General features: G+C 42.7%; 4 protein-coding genes and 1 long non-coding RNA gene across 6 annotated transcripts in view; 2 read left to right on the top strand and 3 right to left on the bottom strand.

Moving 5' to 3' along the window:
* Positions 1–410, top strand: part of LOC109523606 (uncharacterized) — a 1,133-nt gene extending 723 nt beyond the window's left edge. Inside the window, exon 2 of the long non-coding RNA XR_002169801.1 lies at positions 228–410. This is a non-coding gene — a long non-coding RNA (uncharacterized LOC109523606). The remainder of the gene's footprint in view (positions 1–227) is intronic.
* Positions 411–1,418: 1,008 nt separating this feature from the next.
* Positions 1,419–2,444, bottom strand: LOC109523600 (smoothelin-like protein 1). Its single transcript, XM_019882836.1, has 3 exons — positions 2,280–2,444; positions 2,056–2,207; positions 1,419–1,953 (listed from the first exon to the last, which is right to left on the bottom strand). The coding sequence occupies exons 1-3, from the start codon at positions 2,427–2,429 to the stop codon at positions 1,806–1,808; spliced, it is 450 nt and encodes a 149-aa protein (XP_019738395.1). The 5' UTR covers positions 2,430–2,444; the 3' UTR covers positions 1,419–1,805.
* A 165-nt stretch (positions 2,445–2,609) lies between these two features.
* On the top strand, positions 2,610–4,433 carry LOC109523599 (uncharacterized). Its single transcript, XM_019882834.1, has 3 exons — positions 2,610–3,297; positions 3,375–3,606; positions 4,357–4,433. Exons 1-2 carry the CDS (start codon positions 2,771–2,773, stop codon positions 3,385–3,387), a joined length of 540 nt encoding a protein of 179 aa, XP_019738393.1. The 5' UTR covers positions 2,610–2,770; the 3' UTR covers positions 3,388–3,606; positions 4,357–4,433.
* Positions 3,943–4,931, bottom strand: LOC109523603 (smoothelin-like protein 1). The gene is made up of 3 exons (XM_019882839.1): positions 4,804–4,931; positions 4,580–4,731; positions 3,943–4,477 (listed from the first exon to the last, which is right to left on the bottom strand). Exons 1-3 carry the CDS (start codon positions 4,843–4,845, stop codon positions 4,330–4,332), a joined length of 342 nt encoding a protein of 113 aa, XP_019738398.1. The 5' UTR covers positions 4,846–4,931; the 3' UTR covers positions 3,943–4,329.
* Positions 4,932–7,613: 2,682 nt separating this feature from the next.
* On the bottom strand, positions 7,614–11,478 carry LOC109523596 (smoothelin-like). Of its 2 annotated transcripts, none has more exons than XM_019882831.1 (7): positions 11,203–11,478; positions 10,649–10,724; positions 9,838–9,969; positions 9,706–9,727; positions 8,475–8,589; positions 8,251–8,402; positions 7,614–8,148 (listed from the first exon to the last, which is right to left on the bottom strand). In XM_019882831.1, the coding sequence occupies exons 1-7, from the start codon at positions 11,296–11,298 to the stop codon at positions 8,001–8,003; spliced, it is 741 nt and encodes a 246-aa protein (XP_019738390.1). In that variant the 5' UTR covers positions 11,299–11,478; the 3' UTR covers positions 7,614–8,000. The 2 variants fall into 2 exon arrangements, with proteins under 2 accessions (XP_019738390.1, XP_019738389.1); XM_019882830.1 differs by having other exon boundaries at positions 9,706–9,736; positions 11,203–11,477.
* Positions 11,479–19,006: the final 7,528 nt, after the last annotated feature.

The raw sequence follows: 19,006 nt of genomic DNA, 5'->3' as shown, positions 1-19,006 counted from the left end.
CGGGCCACATAAAATGATGTGGCGGGGCGGATCTGGCCCCTGGGCCTTGCGTTTGAAACTTCTGACCTAGCGGGTTATGTTTGTACAAAACTTATGTCGGTGTTGTAGAAACGACTTTGGAGTACGTTCACGCGTTGTGACTCAAGAGAAACTTATGGCACCCACTTTGCACCGTTGGCCATTTTGGTTTGCTGTGCTTATACGTTGTTGTTTTTTTCTTTTTATAGTGACTTTCCTGTTGACGTAATGCCTCCTAAGGTCAAGGTGGAGCCTTCCGGCGGCCACACTTCAAAGAAAAGGAAAGCCATCACCATGGATGTCAAGTTAGATGTCGTGAAGCGATCAAAACGGGGAGAAACGCCGACGAACATCGGCCGCGCGCTCCACTTAAGTCGCTCTACTGTCGTGACTATCATTAAGGCTCAAGATCGCATCCTGGAGCACGTGAAGGCATCTCCGCACATGAAATCGACCATAACAAGCAGGCAGAAAAGCGGGCTACTGGAGGCCAAAAAGTTCACGTGCAAGAGCCTGGCGGCTGGTTTCTTGCTGATAGAGGAAGGCTTGGCTAAGTTCAAGGCTGAGGACGCAGACGCGGCCAGATACGCAAGGGTCTACAAGGGGGTCATGGATAACCTGCGGTGCTACAACGAGATTTGGGAGGAGGTGAAGAGTGTCTCCTTCCAGTCAAACCTCAAGCAGCTCCTCAAGATGCTAGAGAGGCCTGCACCAGATCCCCCACTGGATCCTGTGCAGGATCCTGAAATATCGACGTCTCTACTATAAGCCGCTCTCGCACAACTCAAATTGCCCCACGGGGATAAATAAAGTTTTCGCAATCTGAATCTGAATCAACTGCTTAGTTAGCTCCTGCAGCCTTGATCTCCTACTAAAAAGTAGCGAGAACTCAAACAGATCCTCAACTCGACCTCATCGGCTTCTTTAACTCCTCCAGCGCCTTCTTTAGCCTGCCCGGTTTCTTCATTATCTCTCTCTCTCTCTCTCGCCACCGCTCCAGCAAGTTCCAGCTCTCTCCTATCACATACTCGCAACGTGTGTACGTGCTAACCGTCGGAGTAAAGGTAAGGAATTTATTTAGCGTTATAGCCTAAGACTTTTTCATACAAATGTTTTTTTTTTTTTTTTGTAATTACAACTCAACTATGATGGGTCCATTTGCATTTGAGGGTACAAACATACAGCAAAACAATCGGGCCTAATTTGACCTAAAACTTCAATTCAACATTTCCGGTGTCTCCCATGGAAACAATAATGTGAAGGCAGGGTGATAATAGCCTTCAATTAAAATCCTTGATTTCCTCCAATCCCCAACAATGCATTTTCTGATCTTAACACATTTTTGTCCTTCTTTCAATCAAGAAAATGCAAATAACATATAAACTGAGAGGAGGTGGCCCTTCACATACAATCGTTAATCCATTTTAATAAAGTAAAAATATTTAACGTCAATAGATTGACAAAACGATTGTCTTCTGGATCAATCTATCACTGACCACAACATGAATAAAAGGGACTGCTTGAATTGGAAAATGAACCTTTGTAACTGAAAATGTGTGTCATCGTAATGGATCTCTGCAATAAGTCAGGGAATACTTCTCCGATCGTGTCAATCCAAACTGCATTTTATTGTTTGAAAAGGTAGATTTTGCACTCTCAGTCTGTGTGGATGTACCTGATCAAGGGTCCATTAATGATCACGTTCCAAAGCTATGCCTTCCATTTCTTCACGGCAAACCGAATGTGTCTACTTGACTTTGTTTAAATGCGAATGTCCAGCCAAGAGACTAAGCCCTCTTTTTGGTTTTGACCAGGCCTTTTTCAACCAGGCAGCGGTAGAACTCCTGGATGTACGTGTAAACGCACTTCCAGTCAGGCTCCTTCATCCGGACCAAGTCTTCGGGGTCCAGCAGTGGGGGACAGCCGGCCAGCCTCCTGCAGACAAAGAAGCATCAACATCGGACCCGTAAAATCAGAGGGTGCAAAAAGCAAGACGGACATTCGCACAATACGCTGACACGAGGAAGGAGGGCTCACTCTGCGGTACTAAACGCCAGCTGGAAGTTGTCCTTGGCCTTGTTCGGGTTCAGGGTGGAATACTCAAACGCGTCGGGGAAGAAACGGTGCACCAAAGCGCAGAAGGCGATGCCATCTTTCCAGCTGGAGGAGAAGTTGTGGATGTCCACTCCCTAAAAGAGCGCACACATTTGTGATGACAAAAGACAGAGCAGATCAGCAAGTCACAGCGGGGCCGTGATGACCCCATATGGCTCCGTTTTGGCCTTGCACCAGTCCAGAAGCATCTGTTTGACGTTTTTAGCGTTGGGGGCTGCAGAGGCGGGGCATTTTTGGGCGGCTTGAGCAGGACTGGCTTGACTGAGGAGGAGAAGTGAGGACGGTCGAGTATACATCTAATAACGCAGCAAATACAGTTTTTCCTCGTTTCAATTTAAAGTATGACTCATTTGTGGGCATGAACATGACATTTTCTTTATGTGGTTTCACATTGTTTTCATGTGTGGAAAATATTCCGTTTTTGTTTTTGAAATAAATGATTCATTTCCTCAAAGACCTAGCGGGTTATGTTTGTACAAAACTTATGTCGGTGTTGTAGAAACGACTTTGGAGTACGTTCACGCGTTGTGACTCAAGAGAAACTTATGGCACCCACTTTGCACCGTTGGCCATTTTGGTTTGCTGTGCTTATACGTTGTTGTTTTTTTCTTTTTATAGTGACTTTCCTGTTGACGTAATGCCTCCTAAGGTCAAGGTGGAGCCTTCCGGCGGCCACACTTCAAAGAAAAGGAAAGCCATCACCATGGATGTCAAGTTAGATGTCGTGAAGCGATCAAAACGGGGAGAAACGCCGACGAACATCGGCCGCGCGCTCCACTTAAGTCGCTCTACTGTCGTGACTATCATTAAGGCTCAAGATCGCATCCTGGAGCACGTGAAGGCATCTCCGCACATGAAATCGACCATAACAAGCAGGCAGAAAAGCGGGCTACTGGAGGCCAAAAAGTTCACGTGCAAGAGCCTGGCGGCTGGTTTCTTGCTGATAGAGGAAGGCTTGGCTAAGTTCAAGGCTGAGGACGCAGACGCGGCCAGATACGCAAGGGTCTACAAGGGGGTCATGGATAACCTGCGGTGCTACAACGAGATTTGGGAGGAGGTGAAGAGTGTCTCCTTCCAGTCAAACCTCAAGCAGCTCCTCAAGATGCTAGAGAGGCCTGCACCAGATCCCCCACTGGATCCTGTGCAGGATCCTGAAATATCGACGTCTCTACTATAAGCCGCTCTCGCACAACTCAAATTGCCCCACGGGGATAAATAAAGTTTTCGCAATCTGAATCTGAATCAACTGCTTAGTTAGCTCCTGCAGCCTTGATCTCCTACTAAAAAGTAGCGAGAACTCAAACAGATCCTCAACTCGACCTCATCGGCTTCTTTAACTCCTCCAGCGCCTTCTTTAGCCTGCCCGGTTTCTTCATTATCTCTCTCTCTCTCTCTCGCCACCGCTCCAGCAAGTTCCAGCTCTCTCCTATCACATACTCGCAACGTGTGTACGTGCTAACCGTCGGAGTAAAGGTAAGGAATTTATTTAGCGTTATAGCCTAAGACTTTTTCATACAAATGTTTTTTTTTTTTTTTTGTAATTACAACTCAACTATGATGGGTCCATTTGCATTTGAGGGTACAAACATACAGCAAAACAATCGGGCCTAATTTGACCTAAAACTTCAATTCAACATTTCCGGTGTCTCCCATGGAAACAATAATGTGAAGGCAGGGTGATAATAGCCTTCAATTAAAATCCTTGATTTCCTCCAATCCCCAACAATGCATTTTCTGATCTTAACACATTTTTGTCCTTCTTTCAATCAAGAAAATGCAAATAACATATAAACTGAGAGGAGGTGGCCCTTCACATACAATCGTTAATCCATTTTAATAAAGTAAAAATATTTAACGTCAATAGATTGACAAAACGATTGTCTTCTGGATCAATCTATCACTGACCACAACATGAATAAAAGGGACTGCTTGAATTGGAAAATGAACCTTTGTAACTGAAAATGTGTGTCATCGTAATGGATCTCTGCAATAAGTCAGGGAATACTTCTCCGATCGTGTCAATCCAAACTGCATTTTATTGTTTGAAAAGGCAGATTTTGCACTCTCTGTCTGTGTGGATGTACCTGATCAAGGGTCCATTAATGATCACGTTCCAAAGCTATGCCTTCCATTTCTTCACGGCAAACCGAATGTGTCTACTTGACTTTGTTTAAATGCGAATGTCCAGCCAAGAGACTAAGCCCTCTTTTTGGTTTTGACCAGGCCTTTTTCAACCAGGCAGCGGTAGAACTCCTGGATGTACGTGTAAACGCACTTCCAGTCAGGCTCCTTCATCCGGACCAAGTCTTCGGGGTCCAGCAGTGGGGGACAGCCGGCCAGCCTCCTGCAGACAAAGAAGCATCAACATCGGACCCGTAAAATCAGAGGGTGCAAAAAGCAAGACGGACATTCGCACAATACGCTGACACGAGGAAGGAGGGCTCACTCTGCGGTACTAAACGCCAGCTGGAAGTTGTCCTTGGCCTTGTTCGGGTTCAGGGTGGAATACTCAAACGCGTCGGGGAAGAAACGGTGCACCAAAGCGCAGAAGGCGATGCCATCCTTCCAGCTGGAGGAGAAGTTGTGGATGTCCACTCCCTAAAAGAGCGCACACATTTGTGATGACAAAAGACAGAGCGGATCAGCAAGTCACAGCGGGGCCGTGATGACCCCATATGGCTCCGTTTTGGCCTTGCACCAGTCCAGAAGCATCTGTTTGACGTTTTTAGCATTGGGGGCTGCAGAGGTGGGGCATTTTTGGGTGGCTTGAGCAGGACTGGCTTTACTGAGGAGGAGAAGTTAGGATGGTAGAGTACACATCTAATAGCACAGCAAATTCAGGTTTCCTCGCTTTACCACGGCAAAAGAATACATGCTCACGTCGCACACAGTTAATACAGTAAAAGCCGTATGTGGCATTTTTCACTGGATGTGTTAGTTTTATACCTCAAAAGTGATTTTCAGACCAGAATTGACTCTTAATATGACTCTTTAACAGATGCTAATGTAGTAGTAGACTAGAACATGTTCAGACTTCGATAGAAGTCCAGGTTATGTCACCACTTTAAGACTAGAATGCCACCCTAAAGCGAGGACTCCCTCAATACTCAAAAGAAGAGTTTAAATTTAAAGTCCAACTTATTCGTGGACATTAACATGACATTTTCTTTATGTGGTTTCACATTGTTTTCATGTTTGGAAAATACTACGTTTTTGTTTTTGAAATAAATGATTTAATTCCTTAAATCGTGGAGTCTTTTCTCAATGATGCTGTCTGCCAATTAATCTCAGTGTGTTTTTGATAGAAATTGCAAAAATAATACAATGTCTACAGTGGCTACTGTTTCCCCCCCAAACAGCGACCTCCATCACAATGGATGCCGTGGCCTAAGTAATTGCTAACACCTAATGAGGATACGTAAAGGCCAAACACAGGAGTAAATATATCGTCAAAATTTTTTATGTAATCGTTTTTCATCCTGTAACTTTGGTTATGCAATATTCACTAATGCGTCAGCGTATGCCATTTTTGGACATTACGATGTATGACGAGCAAAAATAACGACGGTGTTATATTAACAGAACTCGGTTAAATAACATTTAATAGAAAGTAGTCAGACAGAAGAGGACCCAAACTATCAGCAGAGTAAAGGCAAGAGGAATTATCATCTTTGCTTGTTATTTTTTTTCATTGTGTGGATAAACGCATCAGGTCGACGTTTTATAATTCAAGGCATAGACATATTCATACAAATATGTGGTGTGTAACTTCACTCTTTTTGTTTTACTATTACCGAATTTTGGCAGAGAAGCGTTGTTCATGCGCGCATATACGGCATGACATCGATACGTTATGTTCGTACAAAAGTTACGTTGGTGTCGTAAGAACAACCTCGGAATACCTCGTCGCGTCGTGACGACGCGGCTTTGCGCCGTTCGCCGTTTTGGTTTGCTGCGGTTATAAATACTCGTTTTTTTTTCCTTCTTTAGTGACTTTGTAGATGACGCAATGCCCCCAAAGGGCAAGGCGGAATCTTCCGGTGGTCACACTTCAAAGAAAATCAAAGCCATCACCTTGGATTTGAAGCTAAACACGGTGCAGCCATCGAAACGCAGACGAATATCGGCCGCGTGCCGGGCCACATAAAATGATGTGGCGGGGCGGATCTGGCCCCTGGGCCTTGCGTTTGAAACTTCTGACCTAGCGGGTTATGTTTGTACAAAACTTATGTCGGTGTTGTAGAAACGACTTTGGAGTACGTTCACGCGTTGTGACTCAAGAGAAACTTATGGCACCCACTTTGCACCGTTGGCCATTTTGGTTTGCTGTGCTTATACGTTGTTGTTTTTTTCTTTTTATAGTGACTTTCCTGTTGACGTAATGCCTCCTAAGGTCAAGGTGGAGCCTTCCGGCGGCCACACTTCAAAGAAAAGGAAAGCCATCACCATGGATGTCAAGTTAGATGTCGTGAAGCGATCAAAACGGGGAGAAACGCCGACGAACATCGGCCGCGCGCTCCACTTAAGTCGCTCTACTGTCGTGACTATCATTAAGGCTCAAGATCGCATCCTGGAGCACGTGAAGGCATCTCCGCACATGAAATCGACCATAACAAGCAGGCAGAAAAGCGGGCTACTGGAGGCCAAAAAGTTCACGTGCAAGAGCCTGGCGGCTGGTTTCTTGCTGATAGAGGAAGGGTTTGCCAAAGTCAAAGATTTGGGAGGAGGTGAAGAGTGTCTCCTTCCAGTCAAACCTCAAGCAGCTCCTCAAGATGCTAGAGAGGCCTGCACCAGATCCCCCACTGGATCCTGTGCAGGATCCTGAAATATCGACGTCTCTACTATAAGCCGCTCTCGCACAACTCAAATTGCCCCACGGGGATAAATAAAGTTTTCGCAATCTGAATCTGAATCAACTGCTTAGTTAGCTCCTGCAGCCTTGATCTCCTACTAAAAAGTAGCGAGAACTCAAAACAGATCCTCAACTCGACCTCATCGGCTTCTTTAACTCCTCCAGCGCCTTCTTTAGCCTGCCCGGTTTCTTCATTATCTCTCTCTCTCTCTCTCGCCACCGCTCCAGCAAGTTCCAGCTCTCTCCTATCACATACTCGCAACGTGTGTACGTGCTAACCGTCGGAGTAAAGGTAAGGAATTTATTTAGCGTTATAGCCTAAGACTTTTTCATACAAATGTTTTTTTTTTTTTTTTGTAATTACAACTCAACTATGATGGGTCCATTTGCATTTGAGGGTACAAACATACAGCAAAACAATCGGGCCTAATTTGACCTAAAACTTCAATTCAACATTTCCGGTGTCTCCCATGGAAACAATAATGTGAAGGCAGGGTGATAATAGCCTTCAATTAAAATCCTTGATTTCCTCCAATCCCCAACAATGCATTTTCTGATCTTAACACATTTTTGTCCTTCTTTCAATCAAGAAAATGCAAATAACATATAAACTGAGAGGAGGTGGCCCTTCACATACAATCGTTAATCCATTTTAATAAAGTAAAAATATTTAACGTCAATAGATTGACAAAACGATTGTCTTCTGGATCAATCTATCACTGACCACAACATGAATAAAAGGGACTGCTTGAATTGGAAAATGAACCTTTGTAACTGAAAATGTGTGTCATCGTAATGGATCTCTGCAATAAGTCAGGGAATACTTCTCCGATCGTGTCAATCCAAACTGCATTTTATTGTTTGAAAAGGCAGATTTTGCACTCTCTGTCTGTGTGGATGTACCTGATCAAGGGTCCATTAATGATCACGTTCCAAAGCTATGCCTTCCATTTCTTCACGGCAAACCGAATGTGTCTACTTGACTTTGTTTAAATGCGAATGTCCAGCCAAGAGACTAAGCCCTCTTTTTGGTTTTGACCAGGCCTTTTTCAACCAGGCAGCGGTAGAACTCCTGGATGTACGTGTAAACGCACTTCCAGTCAGGCTCCTTCATCCGGACCAAGTCTTCGGGGTCCAGCAGTGGGGGACAGCCGGCCAGCCTCCTGCAGACAAAGAAGCATCAACATCGGACCCGTAAAATCAGAGGGTGCAAAAAGCAAGACGGACATTCGCACAATACGCTGACACGAGGAAGGAGGGCTCACTCTGCGGTACTAAACGCCAGCTGGAAGTTGTCCTTGGCCTTGTTCGGGTTCAGGGTGGAATACTCAAACGCGTCGGGGAAGAAACGGTGCACCAAAGCGCAGAAGGCGATGCCATCCTTCCAGCTGGAGGAGAAGTTGTGGATGTCCACTCCCTAAAAGAGCGCACACATTTGTGATGACAAAAGACAGAGCGGATCAGCAAGTCACAGCGGGGCCGTGATGACCCCATATGGCTCCGTTTTGGCCTTGCACCAGTCCAGAAGCATCTGTTTGACGTTTTTAGCATTGGGGGCTGCAGAGGTGGGGCATTTTTGGGTGGCTTGAGCAGGACTGGCTTTACTGAGGAGGAGAAGTTAGGATGGTAGAGTACACATCTAATAGCACAGCAAATTCAGGTTTCCTCGCTTTACCACGGCAAAAGAATACATGCTCACGTCGCACACAGTTAATACAGTAAAAGCCGTATGTGGCATTTTTCACTGGATGTGTTAGTTTTATACCTCAAAAGTGATTTTCAGACCAGAATTGACTCTTAATATGACTCTTTAACAGATGCTAATGTAGTAGTAGACTAGAACATGTTCAGACTTCGATAGAAGTCCAGGTTATGTCACCACTTTAAGACTAGAATGCCACCCTAAAGCGAGGACTCCCTCAATACTCAAAAGAAGAGTTTAAATTTAAAGTCCAACTTATTCGTGGACATTAACATGACATTTTCTTTATGTGGTTTCACATTGTTTTCATGTTTGGAAAATACTACGTTTTTGTTTTTGAAATAAATGATTTAATTCCTTAAATCGTGGAGTCTTTTCTCAATGATGCTGTCTGCCAATTAATCTCAGTGTGTTTTTGATAGAAATTGCAAAAATAATACAATGTCTACATGACGTTTTTAGCGTTGGGGGCTGCAGAGGCGGGGCATTTTTGGGCGGCTTGAGCAGGACTGGCTTGACTGAGGAGGAGAAGTGAGGACGGTCGAGTATACATCTAATAACGCAGCAAATACAGTTTTTCCTCGTTTCAATTTAAAGTATGACTCATTTGTGGGCATGAACATGACATTTTCTTTATGTGGTTTCACATTGTTTTCATGTGTGGAAAATATTCCGTTTTTGTTTTTGAAATAAATGATTCATTTCCTCAAAGCCTGGCCTCTCCTCAAAATGATCCAATTCATCTCCAAGGTTTTTTTTTGTTGGAAAATAGTGTATTTTTTGAGAGAAAGATAACTGTAAAACAATAGTGGCTACAGTTTTCACTCAAACAGTGACCTCCATCATAATAGACCCCATGCAAGTAATTGCCATGAGTTTTTATTAAAAAAAAACAAGCACAATTGCTCAAATAGATGTCATACCTCAATTAATGGCCAAAAGTGTTTTAAGTAAATGCTAAGTTTTTTGGACTGCCAACGAGTCAGGTGTGATTTTATTTGCAAAAAAATGTTCTCACCTGCCTGCTGTCATGGAGTAGGCCGGTCGACCTAACGAAAACAAACAAAAAAAAAAAGCATAGAATCAAGTGAATATTGCAAAACTTTGAATGCAGTAATACTAGGAGCGTATCTTTAAAGATATGAGTCACTGTTTGTTGTAGGCTGCTGGTTGACGGTTGCCCTCGCTGCGCCCAGGACTCCACCCCCTGGCGTGGGTTCTTTGCTCAGACCCTGCTGCCTCAAGTCCCGCTGACGGGACCCTCGCTCCTGCTCCCGTTTGTCTGACAAAGAATTGAATCATGTTTGTCATTAGTGCCATGAAGGATTTGTAAAATTCTTCATTCTTTGCACAGTTTCCATGTCAGTGTTCATGATACAACAATGACGCCCAGGGCAGTTACCAAAAAGAACATGGAAAGCTCGTCTAACTCTGGCAAAACACATCTGAATGATTCCCAACACTTCTGAGAGGATGGATTGAAAGTGTTTGTCTAATATCTGGCATAAATGTAACACAGCATTTCAGAAAAAGAACACACAATACTCGTTACAAGTGTGAGTGTCTGGGGCTGCTTTGCTACTCCAGAATCTGGATGACTTGCTGTCATTGCTGCAGCCACGAACTTTGGGAGAATATCTGGCTATCAGTTTGTGACCTTAGGCTGATGCACATTTGGGTTCTGCATCATGAGAATGATTGAAAACGCATCAGCAAGTCAACTTCTGAATGGTGTAAGAAAACAAAAAAGGTCTAAGTCCAGACGTGGATCTGAAATGCTGTGGCATAACATTTTAAAGGTCGTTCATGCTCGAAAAACGTACAGCGTTGACGAATTACAGCAATTCAGCAAAGAAGAGTGGAATGGGAAACATTTAAGTGTGACAAACAAAAACAGAGAATTAAGGAAGGGGCAAACAGTTTTTTTTACACTTCTGGACATTTACCAGACTGGAACTCACCTCGCTTCTTCTTCAGCAGGTCCCTCAACGCAGCACGGATGAGTCGCCTCTCTTCAAATTCTCCAGCATTGTCCAACTTACAAAATAAATTTCAATCCAAAGAGATGTTTTGAGAGTAGTTAGTTATTGATGGATTTCTCCCAAACCAATGGATAAAAATTGAAAATGCAAGCGAACATGTTCCTCATCAAAAATATACATAAAGCGAGTTTCTGAGGAGGGGAACAAAGGGGCCATCCCCGCTGGACTTTTCCTTGAACATGATCGGTGTCTTCACATGAATGAAAAGCATTCATTATTAATCATCACGCCTGATAATTAATTGAACAATATGCTCCTTGTTGTGGGCTCAGTGCCATCGCCTCGACTTGAGATGTTTTGATTATGAAGTTACATAAGACGAAAACACTTCCAGTATGACGGAGTACACTTCTACACCACCTTACATTTTTGTCAAAGCGGAATTTTTGGCGGAGCTCTTGTATCGGGTGTCAGTTAATACAGGTGTCCCTAATGTTTTGGCCTGTACGAGAAGAGTTCACATATGGGCTCACCATCTTGTTGAGGACGTCCTCATCGTCAATCGCAGCAAGCTGCTCGCTTGTCACCTTCACAGTCGCTCCGTGTTCACGTTGAGGCGTTGGCTCCATCACCGAGGCTTACAGTCTTCTTCTAATGTGTGAAAGAAATGGCACGGAGACACAAGTAGGACATTCCCGGCATCCCGTGTGCCTTCAGCCAAGTCTGAGTCCGAAGAATGTAAACTGAGAGGAAACGCGCAGAAGTGGCCTCTCAGCGTCACTGCAGTGCTGGCCCAGTGTTTGGAAAAACACGTACAAATATAGTAATAGAGCAGGGAGAGCGCAGGCATCAGATAAGGGAGTACAGGGAAAGCCCTAATAAAGCAATGAGCGCGGGAATAATGCTATTCAAGCATAGAAATCCTTGCGGGAGGCTCTCACCTGTTCTCTTGAGGTCTCTTCTTTGGATGGCTTTCAGTCATCGCTTCCTTCTGACTTGTGCATTGCTCTTCAATGGGATGCGTATTGGGGAAGGAACCCGCTTTCACGAATCAACCACGAAGGTTAGGAGTAAGGAGAAGCATACCAAGGGCCATCGGCCTCAGTGTCCAATTCCTCTGGATCCTGCCTGTTGAAAACACTTTCAACTTTATCAAACCCAAATGGTGACGGAATAAGAAAGACTGCGGCGGACGGAGGGCAGCTTATCCAGAGAGAGCCAGGGCCAGGTCAGATCAGATCAGGTCAGGTCACCCTTGATGCTCAAGGGCCACGATTGATTTTTAAAACTGACAAATGGTTAAAAATAAATCAATAAATAGGTTATAAAATAATGTGGTAATTTCTTAGATTTTTTTCCACTCAATGTCACTATTTCATGAATATGCCGGAACCCTTCTCAAAGATTACATTCAATTTGCAATTATGAGTTCACGCGTTTTTTTTTCCTGTGTTCAAAATTGCGTAGCGGCCACCCCGTTAATTTATTTTAAAATTACTTATAAAGCATTTTTCACACGTAAAAACGCAACTCCAAGTGCTGTACACATTTCTGTTGAACACCAAACGACAGCACTTTTTCTTGATGCAATAATTTAGTCAATATTACCCTGTGATCAGTTTACGCAGCTAAAAACAAAAAAAAAAAATGACAATCAGGACAGAGCTTGTGACAGAACGACAAATCCCTGAGACACCACCACAAAAATATGATACACACCCAAAATAGATGACTCACCCTTTGGCGACATCTACTGGAGAAAGAACAGCAAGGCACTATTAAATGAGCATCAATGGTTAGCAGCAATGAATCGCAGTAAGCAGGTAGACACTTACCCATGTCACAAAAATGTTTTGGCCTTATGATTACCATGACCATTATTTGGCATTATTCAAACTTTTTTTGCGCAGGCATCAGAAAAAAAAAAATTGCATGCGCATGCTGTTTGGTTTGCCTTTCGAACCTTGTTTCCAGGCTAAGTGTTCCACTTTTGGGACATTCCAGTGCCCGACATTCGGGACAATAAAAAAAAAAAAAAAACATCATGTCAATAATAATCAAACAAGTACATCCAATCAACAGCTCTGAAGTTTATCAGTGCACTATTAGTGTTAACTGCAAAGATGAACAGGCGTGCTTGTAACATGTCACTTAGCAGTTGGACTTCCATTTATTTTTATTTTTTTTGCTTCCGGGTGGTGTGCAACCAAAGCTGCTTGAGGTATTCCGATAGTGTCAAACCATCTATCAAATTTGAGAATGTAACTTCAACAGTCCGGGGATGGATGAGGCATGTTCAACGGACGAGCTTTATACACTTAGGAGATGGTGAGAGTTCATTGGAAAAAGGAAAAAAAAAAAGTGAAACTCATATTTTATGGATTCGATAAACACAATTGAAAATACTTTTGTCAAAAGTCCAATTCCGACCTTCTATTTCCAGTGAAGCTCCATTCAACTGCAATATAAGGGGCTGTCCTTTGCTGCGCTCAGCACTTTCCAGATGCATCAAGTGAACATTGTGCCTCTGAAACCGGTGATGAAAAGCAACATAATCCAAGTTCAAATTCGTTACATTTCTCAAGATGTTGAGTTTTGGGTTTTCATTAGTTGTACATTTTAGTAAAATGACGCAAAAGAAAAGGAATAAATATTTCACTCCGAATGTGTAAAATACGAGTTTCACTTTTTCGGATTGAACGACCGAAATAAATTGTATTTCCACCTCAAGAATGGCTTTGGCGTCCCTCTGGCGTGAAACCAGTTTGACACCGCAGTGCAAGGAAAACGCTTCAACAAACGTTACCGATTCGCACGCATACACCCACACCCACATACATATACACACCCACGTTTCCATGTGAAGGAGGAGGAAATCTACACTATCGTCCTGGGGCCTTTGCCTTTGGGCGAAGCCGCACGTCCAATAACACAAACCTTTGCAAGACACCTCAAAGCCAGTGACTGCTCTTATTGTTGACAAATAAATACATAAATATTTTTTAAGAGGGGGTGAGGGAGGACAGTGGTCATTAAATAAAATGTCAGTAAACCATATTTAGAGAGGCATTGTCCAGCAGAGGTACAGTTTAGAAAATGTGTGTCAGAATATGAAGCACAATGTCCTCTGTGGTCAAAGTGACATTGGCTGGGATTCAAGATGGAGGCTTTGAGGGCAGCTCCATCTTCTCTCTCTTTTTGATCGAAACTTTTTTTGGCACTTGTTTTTCCCAATGCCTGGGTTAGAGAAAATCATCCAGCTTGACTCAATCGCTATGAAAGTTATCATTCCTCAGTGACTTTGTTCATCTATTTAGGTCCGAGTCATATAGTGACAGGCTGGTGACACTATCACCAGTCTTTTTTTTTTTTAACACGTACTTTTGTGACAAAAAAAAAAATGACAATCAGGACAGAGCTTGTGACAGAACGACAAATCCCTGAGACACCACCACAAAAATATGATACACACCCAAAATAGATGACTCACCCTTTGGCGACATCTACTGGAGAAAGAACAGCAAGGCACTATTAAATGAGCATCAATGGTTAGCAGCAATGAATCGCAGTAAGCAGGTAGACACTTACCCATGTCACAAAAATGTTTTGGCCTTATGATTACCATGACCATTATTTGGCATTATTCAAACTTTTTTTGCGCAGGCATCAGAAAAAAAAAAATTGCATGCGCATGCTGTTTGGTTTGCCTTTCGAACCTTGTTTCCAGGCTAAGTGTTCCACTTTTGGGACATTCCAGTGTAACCGGTCCAATTTTGTGGTTTATTCTGTTTAAAATGCAGATTGAGACAACTTCATGTGTATTAAACTTGTTCCAGTCCGAAACATTACCTCTCCACTAAGTCTTAAAACAATGGAGAACATTGTGTAAGGGGCTTTCGTGCTAAAAAAAAAAAAAAATGGGGGTGACATTTGCTCTCACACCCACAAGTGCAACGAGGAAGTTATGCAATTCAAATGTAAATTCTTGTACCAGTCCTTTTATTTCGAATGACAAAACAGCAGATTCTGTTTGCATTTCCCCCGACCTATCACACATTTGCCTCCAAACAAAAAGGCAAATTCTTTTCAAGAATGCCTCAATAAGGCAGGACACATTCGGAACCTGGTCGACCCGACATTCGGGACAATAAAAAAAAAAAAAAACATCATGTCAATAATAATCAAACAAGTACATCCAATCAACAGCTCTGAAGTTTATCAGTGCACTATTAGTGTTAACTGCAAAGATGAACAGGCGTGCTTGTAACATGTCACTTAGCAGTTGGACTTCCATTTATTTTTATTTTTTTTGCTTCCGGGTGGTGTGCAACCAAAGCTGCTTGAGGTATTCCGATAGTGTCAAACCATCTATCAAATTTGAGAATGTAACTTCAACAGTCCGGGGATGGATGAGGCATGTTCAACGGACGAGCTTTATACACTTAGGAGATGGTGAGAGTTCATTGGAAAAAGGAAAAAAAAAAAGTGAAACTCATATTTTATGGATTCGATAAACACAATTGAAAATACTTTTCTCAAAAGTCCAATTCCGACCTTCTATTTCCAGTGAAGCTCCATTCAACTGCAATATAAGGGGCTGTCCTTTGCTGCGCTCAGCACTTTCCAGATGCATCAAGTGAACATTGTGCCTCTGAAACCGGTGATGAAAAGCAACATAATCCAAGTTCAAATTCGTTACATTTCTCAAGATGTTGAGTTTTGGGTTTTCATTAGTTGTACATTTTAGTAAAATGACGCAAAAGAAAAGGAATAAATATTTCACTCCGAATGTGTAAAATACGAGTTTCACTTTTTCGGATTGAACGACCGAAATAAATTGTATTTCCACCTCAAGAATGGCTTTGGCGTCCCTCTGGCGTGAAACCAGTTTGACACCGCAGTGCAAGGAAAACGCTTCAACAAACGTTACCGTTTCGCACGCACATACACCCACACCCACATACATATACACACCCACGTTTCCATGTGAAGGAGGAGGAAATCTACACTATCGTCCTGGGGCCTTTGCCTTTGGGCGAAGCCGCACGTCCAATAACACAAACCTTTGCAAGACACCTCAAAGCCAGTGACTGGTCTTATTGTTGACAAATAAATACATAAATATTTTTTAAGAGGGGGTGAGGGAGGACAGTGGTCATTAAATAAAATGTCAGTAAACCATATTTAGAGAGGCATTGTCCAGCAGAGGTACAGTTTAGAAAATGTGTGTCAGAATATGAAGCACAATGTCCTCTGTGGTCAAAGTGACATTGGCTGGGATTCAAGATGGAGGCTTTGAGGGCAGCTCCATCTTCTCTCTCTTTTTGATCGAAACTTTTTTTGGCACTTGTTTTTCCCAATGCCTGGGTTAGAGAAAATCATCCAGCTTGACTCAATCGCTATGAAAGTTATCATTCCTCAGTGACTTTGTTCATCTATTTAGGTCCGAGTCATATAGTGACAGGCTGTTACACTATCACCAGTCTTTTTTTTTTTTTTTAACACGTACTTTTGTGACACATTGCTGTTTGATGGGTGTGCCACGAAATTTTTCTAAATATAAAATATGAGCCTTGCTTGGCTCGATAAAAGGTCGGAAAACACCGTTTTAGGCATTGTGCGCTTCTGTGAAGCTGCCAAAATAATAGTCCGCCCTCATTAAAGATTTAAAAAACAGAAAATTGTGTTAACAGTGCCATCATACACAGTGTTGCTTCAAACGTCAACGTCTGCTTCACCGTAGGGATGTAACGATTATTGCCACGATAGCTTTATCTCACTACGGACCTCCATAATTATCACCAAACTGTGGGGAGGTTGGCGAAATTTTAAAAAGTTGGATTGGCCCATCATTTTATTTCCATGCGCCCCTATGGGCTTAGCGGCGCAAAGCATCATGTCATTCACAACGCTGTTAAAGTGGGCAACAAGCAATGTTTCTTGACCGAGATGTTGAAAAAAATATTGGTGGGTATGACTGATTTATGGGAGGGATAACCGCTGCAGTATGTGGTATATCCAGTTGTAACATACTTTTGTACACCTGAGCACTAATCAGACCAGATTTTCTTTTTGGACTGCTAAATTGTGTGTGTGTGTGTGTGTGTGTGGGGGGGGGGGTGTCTGTAGGACGTAAAATACAACCGCTGAGGTCATAATTAGACATGTCATTCAAATTGCACATGGTAACTCACCTTTATTTCGAATGACAAAACAGCAGATTCTGTTTGCATGTCCCCCGCCCTAACACACATTTGCCGCCCAACAAAACGGCAAATTCTTTTCAAAAATGCATAATACATTCGGAACCTGGTCGACCCGCCATTCGGGACAATTAAAAATAAAAAAAAAAAAAACATCATGTCAATAATAATCAAACAACAAGTACATCCAATCAGCAGCTCTGAAGTTTATCAGTGCACTATTAGTGTTAACTGCAAAGATGAACAGGCGTGCTTGTAACATGTCACTTAGCAGTTGGACTTTCATTTATTTATTTATTTATTTTTGCTTCCGGGTGGTGTGCAACCAAAGCTGCTTGAGGTATTCCGATAGTGTCAAACCATCGATCAAATTTGAGAATGTAACTTCAACAGTCCGGGGATGGATGAGGCATGTTCAACGGACGAGCTTTATACACTTAGGAGATGGTGAGAGTTCATTGGAAAAAGGAAAAAAAAAAAGTGAAACTCATATTTTATGGATTCGATAAACACAATTGAAAATACTTTTCTCAAAAGTCCAATTCCGACCTTCTATTTCCAGTGAAGCTCCATTCAACTGCAATATAAGGGGCTGTCCTTTGCTGCGCTCAGCACTTTCCAGATGCATCAAGTGAACATTGTGCCTCTGAAACCGGTGATGAAAAGCAACATAATCCAAGTTCAAATTCATTACATTTCTCAAGATGTTGAGTTTTGGGTTTTCATTAGTTGTACATTTTAATAAAATGACGCAAAAGAAAAGGAAGAAATATTTCACCCCGAATGTGTAAAATACGAGTTTCACTTTTTCGGATTGAACGACCGAAATAAATTGTATTTCCACCTCAAGAATGGCTTTGGCGTCCCTCTGGCGTGAAACCAGTTTGACACCGCAGTGCAAGGAAAACGCTTCAACAAACGTTACCGTTTCGCACGCACATACACCCACACCCACATACATATACACACCCACGTTTCCATGTGAAGGAGGAGGAAATCTACACTATCGTCCTGGGGCCTTTGCCTTCGGGCGAAGCCGCACGTCCAACAACACAAATCTTTGCAAGACACCTCAAAGCCAGTGACTGCTCTTATTGTTGACAAATAAATACATAAATATTTTTTAAGAGGGGGTGAGGGAGGACAGTGGTCATTAAATAAAATGTCAGTAAACCATATTTAGAGAGGCATTGTCCAGCAGAGGTACAGTTTAGAAAATGTGTGTCAGAATATGAAGCACAATGTCCTCTGTGGTCAAAGTGACATTGGCTGGGATTCAAGATGGAGGCTTTGAGGGCAGCTCCATCTTCTCTCTCTTTTTGATCGAAACTTTTTATGGCACTTGTTTTTCCCAATGCCTGGGTTAGAGAAAATCATCCAGCTTGACTCAATCGCTATGAAAGTTATCATTCCTCAGTGACTTTGTTCATCTATTTAGGTCCGAGTCATATAGTGACAGGCTGTTACACTATCACCAGTCTTTTTTTTTTTTTTAACACGTACTTTTGTGACACATTGCTGTTTGATGGGTGTGCCACGAAATTTTTCTAAATATAAAATATGAGCCTTGCTTGGCTCGATAAAAGGTCGGAAAACACCGTTTTAGGCATTGTGCGCTTCTGTGAAGCTGCCAAAATAATAGTCCGCCCTCATTAAAGATTTAAAAAACAGAAAATTGTGTTAACAGAGCCATCATACACAGTGTTGCTTCAAACGTCAACGTCTGCTTCACCGTAGGGATGTAACGATTATTGCCACGATAGCTTTATCTCACTACGGACCTCCATAATTATCACCAAACTGTGGGGAGGTTGGCGAAATTTTAAAAAGTTGGATTGGCCCATCATTTTATTTCCATGCGCCCCTATGGGCTTAGCGGCGCAAAGCATCATGTCATTCACAACGCTGTTAAAGTGGGCAACAAGCAATGTTTCTTGACCGAGATGTTGAAAAAAATATTGGTGGGTATGACTGATTTATGGGAGGGATAACCGCTGCAGTATGTGGTATATCCAGTTGTAACATACTTTTGTACACCTGAGCACTAATCAGACCAGATTTTCTTTTTGGACTGCTAAATTGTGTGTGTGTGTGTGTGTGTGTGGGGGGGGGGGGGTGAGTTTAGGGTTAAAGT

This window comes from Hippocampus comes, unplaced genomic scaffold (genome assembly GCF_001891065.2).
Source record: "Hippocampus comes isolate QL1 unplaced genomic scaffold, H_comes_QL1_v1.1 scaffold30, whole genome shotgun sequence".
Lineage (NCBI taxonomy): Eukaryota > Metazoa > Chordata > Actinopteri > Syngnathiformes > Syngnathidae > Hippocampus > Hippocampus comes.
Note: the sequence above shows the minus strand (reverse complement) of the source record. Positions and strands in the feature narration are given on the sequence as shown.

Bases quoted from the DNA above. Each gene is read 5' to 3' on its own strand.
- LOC109523600 (XM_019882836.1), bottom strand. From the start codon at position 2,429: ATGTATACTCGACCGTCCTCACTTCTCCTCCTCAGTCAAGCCAGTCCT. The intron at 2,208-2,279 runs GTCATCACGGCC...GCGCTCTTTTAG, and splicing joins CCAAAACGGAGCCATATGGG to GGAGTGGACATCCACAACTT. The intron at 1,954-2,055 runs GTGAGCCCTCCT...CTTTGTCTGCAG, and splicing joins CTGGCGTTTAGTACCGCAGA to GAGGCTGGCCGGCTGTCCCC.
- LOC109523599 (XM_019882834.1), top strand. From the start codon at position 2,771: ATGCCTCCTAAGGTCAAGGTGGAGCCTTCCGGCGGCCACACTTCAAAG.
- LOC109523603 (XM_019882839.1), bottom strand. From the start codon at position 4,845: ATGCTTCTGGACTGGTGCAAGGCCAAAACGGAGCCATATGGG. The intron at 4,732-4,803 runs GTCATCACGGCC...GCGCTCTTTTAG, and splicing joins CCAAAACGGAGCCATATGGG to GGAGTGGACATCCACAACTT. The intron at 4,478-4,579 runs GTGAGCCCTCCT...CTTTGTCTGCAG, and splicing joins CTGGCGTTTAGTACCGCAGA to GAGGCTGGCCGGCTGTCCCC.
- LOC109523596 (XM_019882830.1), bottom strand. From the start codon at position 11,298: ATGGAGCCAACGCCTCAACGTGAACACGGAGCGACTGTGAAGGTGACA. The intron at 9,737-9,837 runs GTGACTCATATC...TGTTTTCGTTAG, and splicing joins CCAGCAGCCTACAACAAACA to GTCGACCGGCCTACTCCATG. The intron at 8,590-9,705 runs GTGAGAACATTT...TCTCCTCCTCAG, and splicing joins TACTCCATGACAGCAGGCAG to TAAAGCCAGTCCTGCTCAAG.